This window comes from Gopherus flavomarginatus, chromosome 7 (genome assembly GCF_025201925.1).
Source record: "Gopherus flavomarginatus isolate rGopFla2 chromosome 7, rGopFla2.mat.asm, whole genome shotgun sequence".
Classification (NCBI taxonomy): domain Eukaryota; kingdom Metazoa; phylum Chordata; order Testudines; family Testudinidae; genus Gopherus; species Gopherus flavomarginatus.
The window spans coordinates 91,999,365-92,012,696 of NC_066623.1; the positions used below are offsets into that span (position 1 = coordinate 91,999,365).

General features: G+C 40.8%; 1 protein-coding gene across 1 annotated transcript in view; it reads right to left on the reverse strand.

The window, feature by feature from the left end:
- Window positions 1-13,332, reverse strand: part of AK5 (adenylate kinase 5) — a 149,878-nt gene that overhangs the window by 109,341 nt on the left and 27,205 nt on the right. The window contains exon 6 of the mRNA XM_050961884.1: window positions 11,395-11,586. Coding sequence (XP_050817841.1) covers window positions 11,395-11,586 — 192 coding nt within the window. The remainder of the gene's footprint in view (window positions 1-11,394; window positions 11,587-13,332) is intronic.

Here is a 13,332-nt window from a genome sequence, read left to right on the forward strand (position 1 = left end):
TCTTTAACCCCACATTATTTCTTTGTCTCTGGTTTAATTAAATACTTTTTTTTTTAAAGGTGGGAATGTTTTGTACTTATATTAACTAAAATTTAATCATGTGTAAATTGAAGAAAGTGTTTAAAAATCTGCTTCCCAGGCAGTAAGACACAGTATTCACTATTACACTGACCACTGCATCACTGTCCTGAACAAACTACCCTCACAAATCTAAATCCTGAAACCTTTACTTAAGAAAAATGGGGGGCTGACATTCTGTGCTGAGCCACCAGGAAGCTTACAGCTGGTGCAAACTGGGTTTTCCCTCCTTCCTCTCACTGAATCTTCTTTCCTTGCTTAGTTTGGTGTCTTGTAAACCATTTAAAAAGCACTAGCATAATTTAGAAAACAGTGTGCTGGTGTAGTAAAGTAAACAGTAAACGCATGTCAACTTCTGCATATCTGTCTGGTTAGACATCTATCTATAGTCTTATATTATGTCCAAAATGTAGCATCTGTGATCCTGAATAAAATCCTGACTCTACTGAAGTCAATGGCAAGACTCCCATTGACTTCAGTGGGGCCAAGGTTTCTCCCCTAAGATTAAATAGCCTACAGTTGGATGTGACTTTGGGGATAGAGTGAGTGTTTATTGAAAATGGCTATTTCTACATATTTCATTTTTCTTTCCTTATAGCTGGCGTTAATGTCAGGATTTTACATTTGCAGGGCACTGGATCTCTCTTTAGAATAAACACTATTACAGATGGGATAGAACACAACTGAATACAACAATAGAGGTACCAAAGAGGCAGAAAAGATAGCAAGGCATGTAGGAGGAGGGTAGGTATATGAAAAATACTCTATGGAAACTAGCAGAGAGGAAGGAAAAAACGATCAAAATAACAATAAGAAAGAAGAATACAAATTAAGCACCAGAACAAATAAGGTCTAAAACAAGAAAAATGTCAAGAAGAACAATTAATGCAATATATTTGAGCACAAATGCAAGAAGTATGACTAAGAGTGAATATATATATATATATGTATATATATTTTTAGGTATTTAGTCTTTTTTTTCTGCTCATGCAGTATCAACAAGCAGACCGCAATTTCCTCAAATGTCTGCATATCAATCATATTTAGTCACATTTTCTGCTGAATTTTTCTTTTCTCTCTTGCTCTGTTGATTGATTGTGATCAATATGTTGTACATAGTTTATACTTGGCATTTGAAAGTTGTGATTGTCCATATGACAAATTGTTTTGTTACTTTTCCCTGAGTGGAATGAGAGCAAGGAATGGAGGAAGCCTCTAAAGCTTGGAGCTCTGAATATCAGTGAGAAGTAGCAGACAAGCAGGATTAGGGAATTTTTGAAAAATTACAAATCTTTTCCACTCTGGTCTTGCCTGAGGCATCATTCCTCTAGGAATTAAGCTATTGTAATTTTCTTTTCTTCTGTTCACATTCTTCACTGTCCTCATCACCATAGAATCTAAGATTCTTTCTCCCTTCCTGTTCCCACAGGGAGAATGTGTGGAAAGTTTTAGAACTTAGTGTATAATATGTACATTGTTCATTTTAGTAAAGCCACGGTTGAAATGTACCTTCCCCCTGTACTTGGAGGAAAAGTGGTAAGGTTTGTGGTGGTTCTTAGATCCTGGGAGAATTAGTTCCACAGTTTTATATCTTTCACACAGACAAGCTTTACCCTGGTGATGGCAATTAAATTTGCCAGAGGAGCAAAGTTGTCAACCACAATGCTCATCCTCATGATCTTTTAAGTACTCTGGGGCCCAGACCGCTGAGTGCCTTGAATATAAAGACTAACTGTCCTTGAATTGCTGCGTAGGATTGCCAGCCCTCCAGGATTGTCCTGGAGTCTCCAGGAATTTAAAGATTAATTTTTAATTAAAGATTATATCATGTGATAAAACCTCCAGGAATATGTCCATCCAAAATTAGTAACCCTCTGTAAGAGTTATTCCTGAGTGCAGTTTAAATTTAAACTTTCTCGTCACATTCCCAGAGTGCAATTTTGAATGTGATCCCAGCTGAAAAGGGCACAAACAGAATTCTATCTTGTTTAATTGCCTTTGGGCCAGAGCTCCAATGAAGAATTTGCCTTTACTGCAACGTAAGGCCCTGGACCCACAATGAACTTCATGTGGATGGACCCCTGCATTCACACAGTCCTCCTGAAGTCAATGGGGCTCTGTGCTGGGATGGGATTTCATGCAGGTGCAGGGGTCTTTCAGTGAGGAGCTGATTCCAGGAGGAGGGACTACATTTGTATCAATCAGCATCAGAACAGTTAGGATTAAATTGCTTAAAAGCATGACAAAAGAATAAAGAGGGAGAGTTAAGAAAAAAGCATATTAAAATAAATGACCAAACAGAAGGGAGATCAGAAATAAGCTAAACGTTTTTTTTTTAAAAGCCAAATATGAGAAATGAAAGATTTCACAGGACACTAAGAAAATCAGTAAGATTTTTTTGTAGAGTACATAAGAAAACTCAAGTCTGCCAGTGAGAAATATAGCAGGATCTCCAAGCAACAGCAGAAGCAACTGATGGAAAAGAGGGAGGCATTAATTTTTTTTTTAAAAAAAAGAATCAATTATTTGCCTTAGTGTTTATATAATGAAGGATAATGGTAAGTTGGTCCAGAGAGAGACAGATTTCCCAGTGGATAGAAAAAATATCATGTGAAATTAGAATCTTAGCAGATTATGGGGGAACTAGGATGTAAGAGGACTGTTAAGACTCATTAAAAAATGGTCATCTATGTCAGAATTTGGAGAAAGGCGCAAAAGAGCCAAGGAAAACTTAAGAGTTAGAAGAAAAAGAGCATGTTGACCCAGAGGTGGATTTGAATACGGGCTTCTTTATTGCGATACTTATTCCCTTTGACCCAATTGTTGGGTAAGCACTGGATTAGTTACAGCACACTTTTTTTATTTGAGTTAGTATGTAAACGCCTACATCTGAAACAACACCCCAAATATCCTTATTAATAGAAACTCTCATACTACGATCATACCCACCCCTCTTGACTGATTACAGCATTACAAATATTATACACACATTTTTACCTTGAAAATACATTTCTTTGCAGTAATTTGTTGCTACAAGTTCCCTTAATCTGCAGTTCTCAGGGGAGGGAGGAAGGGACCATGAGCAGTTCTCAGGGGAGGGAGGAAGGGGCCATGACCCAGGGCATGCTTATGTAGCTCGGAGAGGAAGGGAGGAGGAGATAACACTTCTTTAGCCAAAAGGTATCCTTTAGATCCCCACATTTCTTATGCAGCTGTAACACTTACCAATTCTTACCCCTTTCCCCTCCCTTCTCCTTGTTAACACTTTATCAAGGGAAGGAATAGTGTATGCCTGTGCCTACTTCCTGACACTATGCCAGCACACCAGCGGTTTTCCATGTCTTTACTTAACCCTTACATATTCCAACATTAAGCAGATATATTTATGTTTAAACACTCTTTGGAAAAAGTAGTGATAAAGAATTGAGAGACTGGAGAAAATCGATTGCAATATCTGTTGTAAGAAAAGATTTAAATTATACATAAAATCAGTATGTTGGACTTCAACACTAGTAAAAGAAAAGGCAAATTATGTGAGAAAGGGGGGAATATTTGGAAAGCTCTATTAAATATAGTCAGCATGAATCTACCCACAAATAAGAACTTTGTATTTGAAACTTGGGACAATAATTTCTAAAATGTTCATGTCAGCTCATTTTTCTGGGCCCCTGTGCTCTCTGGCTCCCTCCTATGTGATATGTAAGGGGACAAAACTGCAGAAAAAATCATAGTGTGGATGAGAAAGCCAGCTAATGTCTGCTTGGGAAAAGGGGCGATGAAAAGCAGCAACCCCATGGGAATTGCAGGAGAACTGCACTCGGGTGGCTCCAGGCACCAGCATGCCAAGTGCGTGCTTGGGGCGGCAAGCCACGGGGGGCGCTCTGCCGGTTGCCGCGAGGCCAGCAGGCAGGTTGGCTTCAGCGGCATGCCTGCGGAGGGTCCGCTGGTCCTGCGGCTTCGGCGGACCTCCCGTGGGCGTGCCGCTGAATCCGCGGGACCGGGGACCTCCCGCAGGCAAGCTGCCGAAGGCAGCCTGCCTGCCGTGCTTGGGGCGGCAAAATACCTAGAGCCGCGCCTGACTGCACTACTACTTGTGGCAAGTTAATTGTGAATTCCCTTGTGTGCTCTCACACCACCACTCCATCTCATTATGGGTCACCGAACACAAGGTCCAGCCATCAGCTGGTTGTGGGTCTGGGGAGGAGTGTGGTGGACCAGGTGTTTGCAGGGTGACAGCTGTGGACTCCCCGTGTCTGATATGTTTACTTGCATCTTACCACCACCCATCCTATGGGAAAACCACCAACTTCCATGGCTCTAGAAGCCAATTCAGTGCTCCACGGTCTCATGGGCAGCATTTCTGTGCTGCACCTCTTCAGCGATGTACCTTTAAGGAGCTCGTGCAAGTTAATATAGCAAAAACATAATGGAATATGTCTGGAGGTAAAAAACAAGAAATAGGGATATATATTCATTGGTAATCTATTATCAAAACACAAGAATGCCCTGGGCTTATTAACTGGGAAAGCTACTCTCAAACTTTACCAGCAAGAAGAATAAAAACAAACAAAATACTGGGCAGCACAACCATAACTACTATAGATAAACCATAGGACAATTTTCTAGCATTGTATGATAACGCCTTGCAGCATCATAGTATCTTTCCTCTTAGCATCTGGAAATGAGTAATATAAGGAACTAGTGGGATGTGTGTAAAGCTCGAACTAAGTAGTAAAGAGTGCAGTACAGCATAACCAAAATAATACAGGCACTGGAGAAACTTTTTATTCAAATAAGGTAAAATTCAACCCTCCTATACTAAGCTTATGCATAGAGCAATAAACAGAGGTGATTAGTGAAACTCACCCCCTTTCAATATGTGGTCAAGCCACGGGATTCTAGTGCAGTCCCTTTGAGGATGGAGTTTTGGTTTGGATGGAGGGAGAATCTACCCAGAGTTCAAGGGAAACTGAAGCTGTGGCCTCATGTCTATAGTGGACCCAGCAAGCCCCTCTACATCATAAATGAACTTCATTCATGGAGAGGAAATAATATATATAACTTTAATAACAAGTTAGGTACATGATTTGGATCTTCAAATATTTTTACAGGCAACTTGTGAGCACTATAGATCAATGAAAGGACAACCTTGGATGGTCTCATCTCATCTAAAATTTGCTATATTGGACAAGCAATGAGTAGTGATGAGTCAATATAAAATTATTTATAACAGAAATTCTAAAAGGAAAAACTAAAATAATCCCACTGACTTTTCAACTGACAGAATGAAAGAGACAAAATCTTGGAAGTGCATTATTAATGGTAATATCATACCACAGGAGTAGTCAATGGGTGGTCTGCGGGCCAGATCTGGAGCACCAGATACTTTTGAATGGACCCCGAAATCACAGAATCATAGGACTGGAAGTGATCTTGAGAGGTCATCTAGTCCAGTTCCCTGCACTCATGGCAGGACTAAGTATTATCTAGACCATTCCTGACAGGGGTTTGGAAATTTTTAAGAGCAGGTTAGACAATGATGGAGATTCCACAACCTCCCTAGGCAATTTATTCCAGTGCTTAACCACTCTGACAATTAGAAAGTTTTTCCTAATGTCCAACCTAAACTGCCCTTGCTGCAATTTAAGCCCATTGCTTCTTGTCCTATCCTCAGAGGTTGAGAGGAATTTTTCTCCCTCCTCCTTGTAACAACCTTTTATGTACTTGAAAACTGTTATCCAGTGGTGCCGGAAACGGGGGATCAGGAGGGCCATAGCCTTCCCACTTTTTGCTGGGGTGGACCCCACCCCCTTTCCCTTCTCTTCCCCCCAAGGCCCCATCCCCCCGTCCAGGCCACCATGGAGCCTGGCTGAGGAGCCCGGGCAGTTATGGAAGCCCCGTGGACCCTACACCTTCCTGTGGTGCGGGAGGAGCTGAGAGCAGCCCCCAGCCTGTGTCCCCGCCCCCCAAGCTCCCTGCCCAGACCAGGGCAAGTGGAAAGTCCACCACTCCACACCAGCTCACCACATGGCTCTTCCCGACCTGGCTCTGGCCTAGGGGTGGGGTCTCCAAGCCGCAGACCAGCCATGGTAAGAACTGCATGGGCAGCTGTGGGGAGCCACGGACTCTCCACCTGCGCTGGGCAGGGGGCTGCTCTCGGAGGGCCCTCCGTATCACGGGCAGGTGGATGGTCCACTGTGGCTCAACACTGCTGTTATGATGTCCCGTCTCAATCTTCTCCTTTTTCAGATTAACCAGACCTTTCATCATTTTTGCTGATCTTCTCTGGATGTTCTCTTATTTGTCAACATATTTCCTGAAATGTGGCATCCAGAACTGGACATCATACTCCAGTTGTGGCCTAATCAGTGTGGACTAGAGCAGAAGGATTACTTCTTGTGTCTAGCTTAGAACATTCCTGCTAATACATCCGAGAATGAAGTTTGCTTTTTTTTGAAACATTGTTACACTGTTGACTCATATTTAGCTTGTGATCCACTATGACCCCCAGATCCCTTCTGCAGTACTCCTTTCTAGGCAGTCATTTCCCATTTTGTATGTGTGCTATTGATTGTTTCTTCCTAAGTGGATACTTTGCATTTGTCCTTATTGAATTTCATCCTATTTACTTCAGACCATTTCTCCAGTTTGTCTGTGTCATTTTGAATTTTGATCCTATCCTCCAAAGCACTTGCAATCCTTTCCAGCTTGGTATCATCCACAAACTTTATGAGGGTACTCTCTATGCCATTTGTCATAACATTTTTTCCCAGATCTGGACCTTAGCGTCCAAAATATGGGTGTTAGCATGAAAACCTCCAAGCTTAGTTACCAGCTTGGACCTGATAACGCTGCCACCAGCCAGGGATTTATACAGTGCCTAGCTCACTGTGGTTTCCCCAAAACCTTCCCTGGGGGACCCCCAGACTCAGATTCCTTGAGTCTCACAACAAAGGGGAATAAGCCATTTCCCTTCCCCCTCCTCCCCTCCAGGTGTTCCTTCCCTGGGTTCCTGGAGAGATATACAGAAGCAAGCTCCGTGAATCTAAACAGAGGGACTCCACCCTCCCTGTTTCCAGTCCTGGAAACACAAGTACCGAGAGCTAATCTCTCTTCCCCACTCACCCAGAGGGTATGCAAAGTCAGGCTAGTAAATCTAACACAAAGAGATTTTCCCCCTGACGTCTTCCTCCCACCAATTCCCTGGTGAGCTGCAGACTCAATTCCCTGGAGTTCCCCCTAAGAAAAACTCCAACAGGTCTTAAAGAGAAAGCTTTATAAAAAGAAAGAAAAATACATTAAAAATAGTCTCTGTATAAGGTGAAAATATAGAGGGTCAATTGCTTAAGAAAAAAAAGTGAATAAACAGCCTTATCCAAACAGAATACAATTCAAAACACTCCAGCAACTACACACATGTGAATACAAAAAAAAAAACTATATAAACATATTGTCTTACTACCTTTGTACTTACAGCTTGAAAACAGAAGATTAGAAAGGGCAGAAGACAGAAAGATCACTCTCCGAGCCGAGAGGGCACAGACACAAGACAAAGAACAAAGAACTCACACCCAAAACTTTCCTCCACCCAGATTTGAAAAAGTCTTGTTTCCTGATTGGTCCTCTGGTCAGGTGTTTCAGGTTACTCCTTTCCAGGTGAAAGAGACATTAACCCTTAGCTGTTTATGACACCATTATTTAAATCATTCATGAAGATATTGAACAGAACTGGATCCAGAACTGATTCCTCCAGGACCTAACTTGATACGCCCTTCCAGCTTGATGGTGAACCACTGATAAATACTCTCTGGGGATGGTTTTCCAACCAGTTATACACCCACCTTATAGTCGCTCCATCTAGGTTGCATTTCCCTAGTTTATGAGAAGGTCATGTGAGACAGTATCACAAGCCTTACTACAGTCAAGATATACCACTTCCCCCACTATCCACAGGGCTTGTTACTCCATTAAAGAAAGCTATTAGGTTGGTTTGACATGATTTGTTTTTGACAAATCCATGCTGACTGTAACTTATCACCTTATTATATTTTAGGTATTTGCAAACTGCTTAATTATTTGTTCCACTGTCTTCCCGGATACAGAAGTTAAGCTGACTGGTCTGTAATTCCCCAGGTTGTCCTTTTTTTTAGCTTGTTCTTTCTGTATTTTAACCTCTGATCCTACCTAATTTTCACTGGCATTCAATATGTTTGATGTCCAGTCGCTACTAACCTTTTAGTGAAAACTGAAACAAAAAAGTCATATGGCACTTCTGCCATTCCACATTTTCTGTTATTGTTTTTCTCCCCGCATTGAGGAATGGGTCTACCCTCTCCTTGGTCTTTCTCTTGTTTTTTATGTTTTTGCAAAAGGTTTTCTTATTACCCTTTATGTCTCTAGCTCATTTAATTCTGTTTTGTGCCTTGTCCTTTTCTAATTTTTCTACATACTTGTATTATTTGTTTATATTCATTCTTTTTAATTTGACCTAGTTTCCACTTTTTGTAGGACTCTTTTGAGTTTCAGATGCATTGAAGATCTCCTGGTTAAGCCAGGGTAGTCTCTTGCCACACTTCCTATCTTTCCTATGCAGTGGGATTGTTTGCTCTTGTGCCCATAATAACGTCTCTTTGAAAAACTGTCAACTTTCTTGAACTGTTTTCCCCTTAGAGTTGCTTCCTATATGACCTTACATACCAACTCCCTGAGTTTGCTAAAGACTGCTTTCTTGAAATCCATTATCTTTATTGTGCTGTTTTCCCTCCTACTATGCTTTAGAATCTTGAACTCTATCATTTCATGATCACTTTCACCATGTGACCTTCCTCTTTCAAATTCTCAACCAGTTCCTCCCTATCTGTCAAAATCAAATCTAGAACAGCTTCTCCCCTAGTAGCTTTCTCCATCTTCTGAAATAAAAAATGGTCTCCAATGCATCTTTTTATTTTTAATCTAATCTTCTTATTTACTTATCAGTATTGTTGTTGTTTTATTGTATTCTCTGGAGTCTGAACCTTGACTATACCTTGACCAAAAAATTTGGACCTTGACAAAAAAATAATTTACTATCCTTGTCATACCATGTCTAGTTTGCAATTTAAGGACATTTTTGACATTTTTTAATCTGATTAGCACATAGCATTAAAAAGACTTGCTCATATTTATAATGACAAGAAAAATTATCTGTATGATTTACAGACCTTTCCAAAAGAGGTTGTACATGATACATTATATAGTGCCAGTTTTTCTCTTAAGGGTCAATCTTCCAAACACTTACTACCAGGCAGAGCTCATAATTCATCGGTTGTAATTTAACCACTCTGAGCAGTCCCCATTGACTGCACTGAGACCACTCACAGTACGAAGTACTTAGGGTGAAATCCTGAGCTCACTGAAGTCAATGGGGGACTTGCCATTCTCATCAGTGGGGCCAGGATTTCACTCTAGACTAGCTAGTGCTTGCTAAACCTGTTAGCGTTTGCAGGACTAAGTCGTAAAAGAGAAATAAACAGAACAATTATTAGTCTAACTGCATTATCTAGATTTCTTACCTACAGCAATGAACTACTTTTTACAGCTGGACTATGAAAGATGTCTAATACAACCAAAGATAAATGAGTTGGAGACATACACTTGTCAATATTTTATACAGTGCTCCTTCAAGTGTATTGTGAATTCTCAGTTGTAGATTCTAATCAGATCAGTCTCTCTGCTTATTCTGCACTTTTCCTAAAGTTTTTTAGTATCTGTGTAGTGAGGTGGTCACCCGCTCCTGTCTTAAAAGGCTAAAAACAGCCTGGGGAGAGGGCTGTGGCAGGGAAGGAAAAGCGGGGCTGAGTGAGGAAAGCAGCCTCAGTGGGGGCCATGCCCCAATCAGGCCAAGGCTGGCTTAATGTGGGCCCAGCTGGCCTTTATAAGAGGGCTGGGGCCAGAAGCCAGAGAGAGACTCTCTCTAGCTTTGAGAGGGAGGGGCCTGGCTGCAGGGAGCTGAGAGAAGGTACCTAAAGTGGAGCAGGGCTGAGGGAAGGCCAAGGGAGCTGTGGCCTAGAGGAAGTCCAATTAGGTACTGGAGTTGCAGGGGGCAGCCCACAGGTAGGCAGAGGCAGCAGGTCCAAACTCCCTTTGCGTATGATGAATAGCTTATATACTGCAGTCTGCGCCAGCGAGCGGGAGCTAGATGGTGACTGCAGTAGCCCACGACTGAGGCAAGGTGGGGATAGAGGGTTAGGGGTTCCCCTGGGTGGGAAGACCCTGAGACTGCAGGGGTATTGCCAGGGGGCAGCACCCCAGAGACAAGGGGTACCGGGTCCTAGGATGGACAAGGGGGCCGGTGGCAGTGGGACATTGGCCTGCAGAGGGCGCTCTTTGCTGGAAAGAGCTAATTCCCTGAGATGACCAGTAGGGGGCGCTGCAGTGGTGATTCCTGCACTCTCACAGTATCCCTTATATCCCTTTATAGTGACTAGAGTTATTCATCTTAAACCTCATCTGTTTTCATACTCAGGATCTGCATTGTTATTCAATTCCTCTGTTAGATCTACTGACATTTCACCAAGCAAAAAATAAATTAATCATCCCCTTCTTAAAGCTGTCATAATCTATCTTACTTGTGGTGATGGAGGTGATAAGCTTGAAATACGTTTGCAGTACTTTATAACCCTGCTTGCACTAATTAAACCTTCTGGCTGCACTTACGTATGTAACTTGTTTAGCGTGCAAAGATGGATTCTCTTTTCCAGCATATTGCAGAGATCACTATTCATACTGATTTGCCAAAAGGACCAATTTATGCCAGACCTTCCTGGCCTCCAAAGTTTTAAAAATTATCATTTATATAACACCATAAATTTATGTGGTACATTATAAACAGGATGTGACTTGTCTGAAGAGCTTACACTTCAATGGCCAAAGCCTCTACTGGTGTAAATTAATACTGCTCATTGAATTCAGAAGATCTATGCTGGTTTTCTCCAGCTGAGTAATCCACAATCAATGGAATCAAATGTCATTTCTCTGATGTTTTCAAGACAAAGAATCCCAAAGGTGTTTGCAACGCATGACACTGTAACCTTCAAACAGTAATTAAAGCTTCATAGTTTTTTGTTTCCCTGGATGAAATTCAAGGCCCTAATAATTTTTGCCCTAATTTTAGCATGCTCACTCTAATAATCAGAGCAGAATTTGACTCAGATTCACTATTATAAAGCACTATTATAAAGCAAAGAGAATGCAGAGTACCAGGTATAAGCTCCTGAGTTCAACTACAGCCATACATTCGTTTATCAGGGTGCATATATTGATAGCTAAATGACTTACTGTGATGATTAGCCCCTTTTCCTGGAAATATTTGACCAGTGGAACAGCATTCTGCTTGAAATTAATTAGTCGTCTTTGAGTGGCTTTCAGGTTGTCATCAGGTCTCCCTTGCTGTTCAGCACGTTTCAATAACCTTTCCTTCAGCCGCTGATTGGAACAGGCCAGAAACACCACCAAATCTGGAGTGCAGATCTGTAGTGAGGATTATCCAAAAAACCTGTGATTTAGTATACCATCCAGAACAGCCATAAACAACAGTAACCTTTTCATGTAAGTCTTAAATATGCTATCCTTGCATATATTATTTCTGAGCAGATTGCTAACTTTGACAAACTCAGTAATTCTCAATTGACTTTGTAGGCTACTTTATATAGAGACATGTTTGTCACATTTTTATTCCTAAAAGGTTTCAGTACGTTGTAACTAAAATTTAGATCTTAAAAAAATCAAAATATCAGTATCCCATATTCCACAGGAATCCCCTGTGTAGTTTCCAAAAGTAAGTAATTTATTCAATAAGATGGCATTTAAAATCCAGAAGTCACTATAGAGTTTACTAGGGTGCAGAGCCAGAAGACAGGAGACCTGATTTCTGTTCCCAGATCCACTATAAACTTCCTCTGCAATTTTTAAGGACAGTCTTTTATTTTTCCATGGCTCAGTTTCTTTATAGTAAAATGATGATAGTATCATCCAGTTATTCTTGATTCATAATGTTCTTTTTTTCTCATCTTTCTTTTGTCTGTATGTCAGCATATTCCATCTCGAGATGTTTCCCTAATCCTGACTTGACTATTGCAATCAGTTTTCCATAAAGCTTTTCCTGTTCCTTAAGTCCTCATGCACTAAAGTTTACAGAGGGCAGAATTCTATAGCCAGATGATTCAGCTGCAGCTGGATGTGAGACCATATCAACCCCCGGTTCCTCAAATTCTAGCCATCTCACAATTCAATTTAAATTGTCCTTTTGATTTTCAAAGCTCTTCATGGACTTTTAGTTACTTCTGTTATCAACCAGAAGTTTCTCAAGTGAGAGAGATGCTCACAGAATAAGTAAGACCAGCAGAGTCATGATAACCATTCATAGAAAAGCTGCTAAAAGTTCTCATGAAACAGAAGTCTTCAGAGCCCACTGTTCATTGCTTTATTCCATACAATAAATACAGTGGGGAAAAATGTCAAAAGCACATAAGTGGCTTAGATGCTGACTTCTACTGAAAGTTGATGGGACTTAGGCTCTTTAACCACTTAGGTGCTTTTGAAAATGTTACCTGATATTCTTGGTGTTCCCCCAGCCTACAACACCCATTCTCCTCAGTTTACTGAGTCTCATTGGACTGTGAATCCAAAGCATCATGCTCAGCAACGCTACTTAAGCTGTGCTATTTCACAAGACTGACTGGACCCCTGGCTTGATTCAAGCCCTTGTTCAGTTGTTCTGCTCCATCTATCTTGAACTTTCTCCTCCTTCTGTAATAAAGCAAGGTGCTTCTCCTTAAATCTTTCTTTTTCTCTTTAGCCTTTCAGAGTGTGTGATGTTTCTGACTGTTAAGGAAGCTGGATAAAAATAAACTCTATTATATGGTGCAGATCTCCATCTGACTACAGATTACAAAAGGGTTGTGCGCATTCCCACATGCATTTATTTCTGATGCCCCTAAAATTCATTGCTAAAATTTAAACTTCTCTGTATTGTGTGTGTAAAATATATGATAATATAATAGTTAATGGTCAAGAGTGCAAGGTACATGGATTATTTCCCATAAAGTTACCTATGTATAAATTGACTTTGTCTGCACTATCTAAATAAGATAATGTTTAGTAACGTTAAAGGGCTATTGTTAAGAATTCACATGCATTTTACTTATTAAAATGTGGACAGAGAATGATTTACATACCCTAAAGTAACATGTTTATTAATATAATCATTCATAAGTA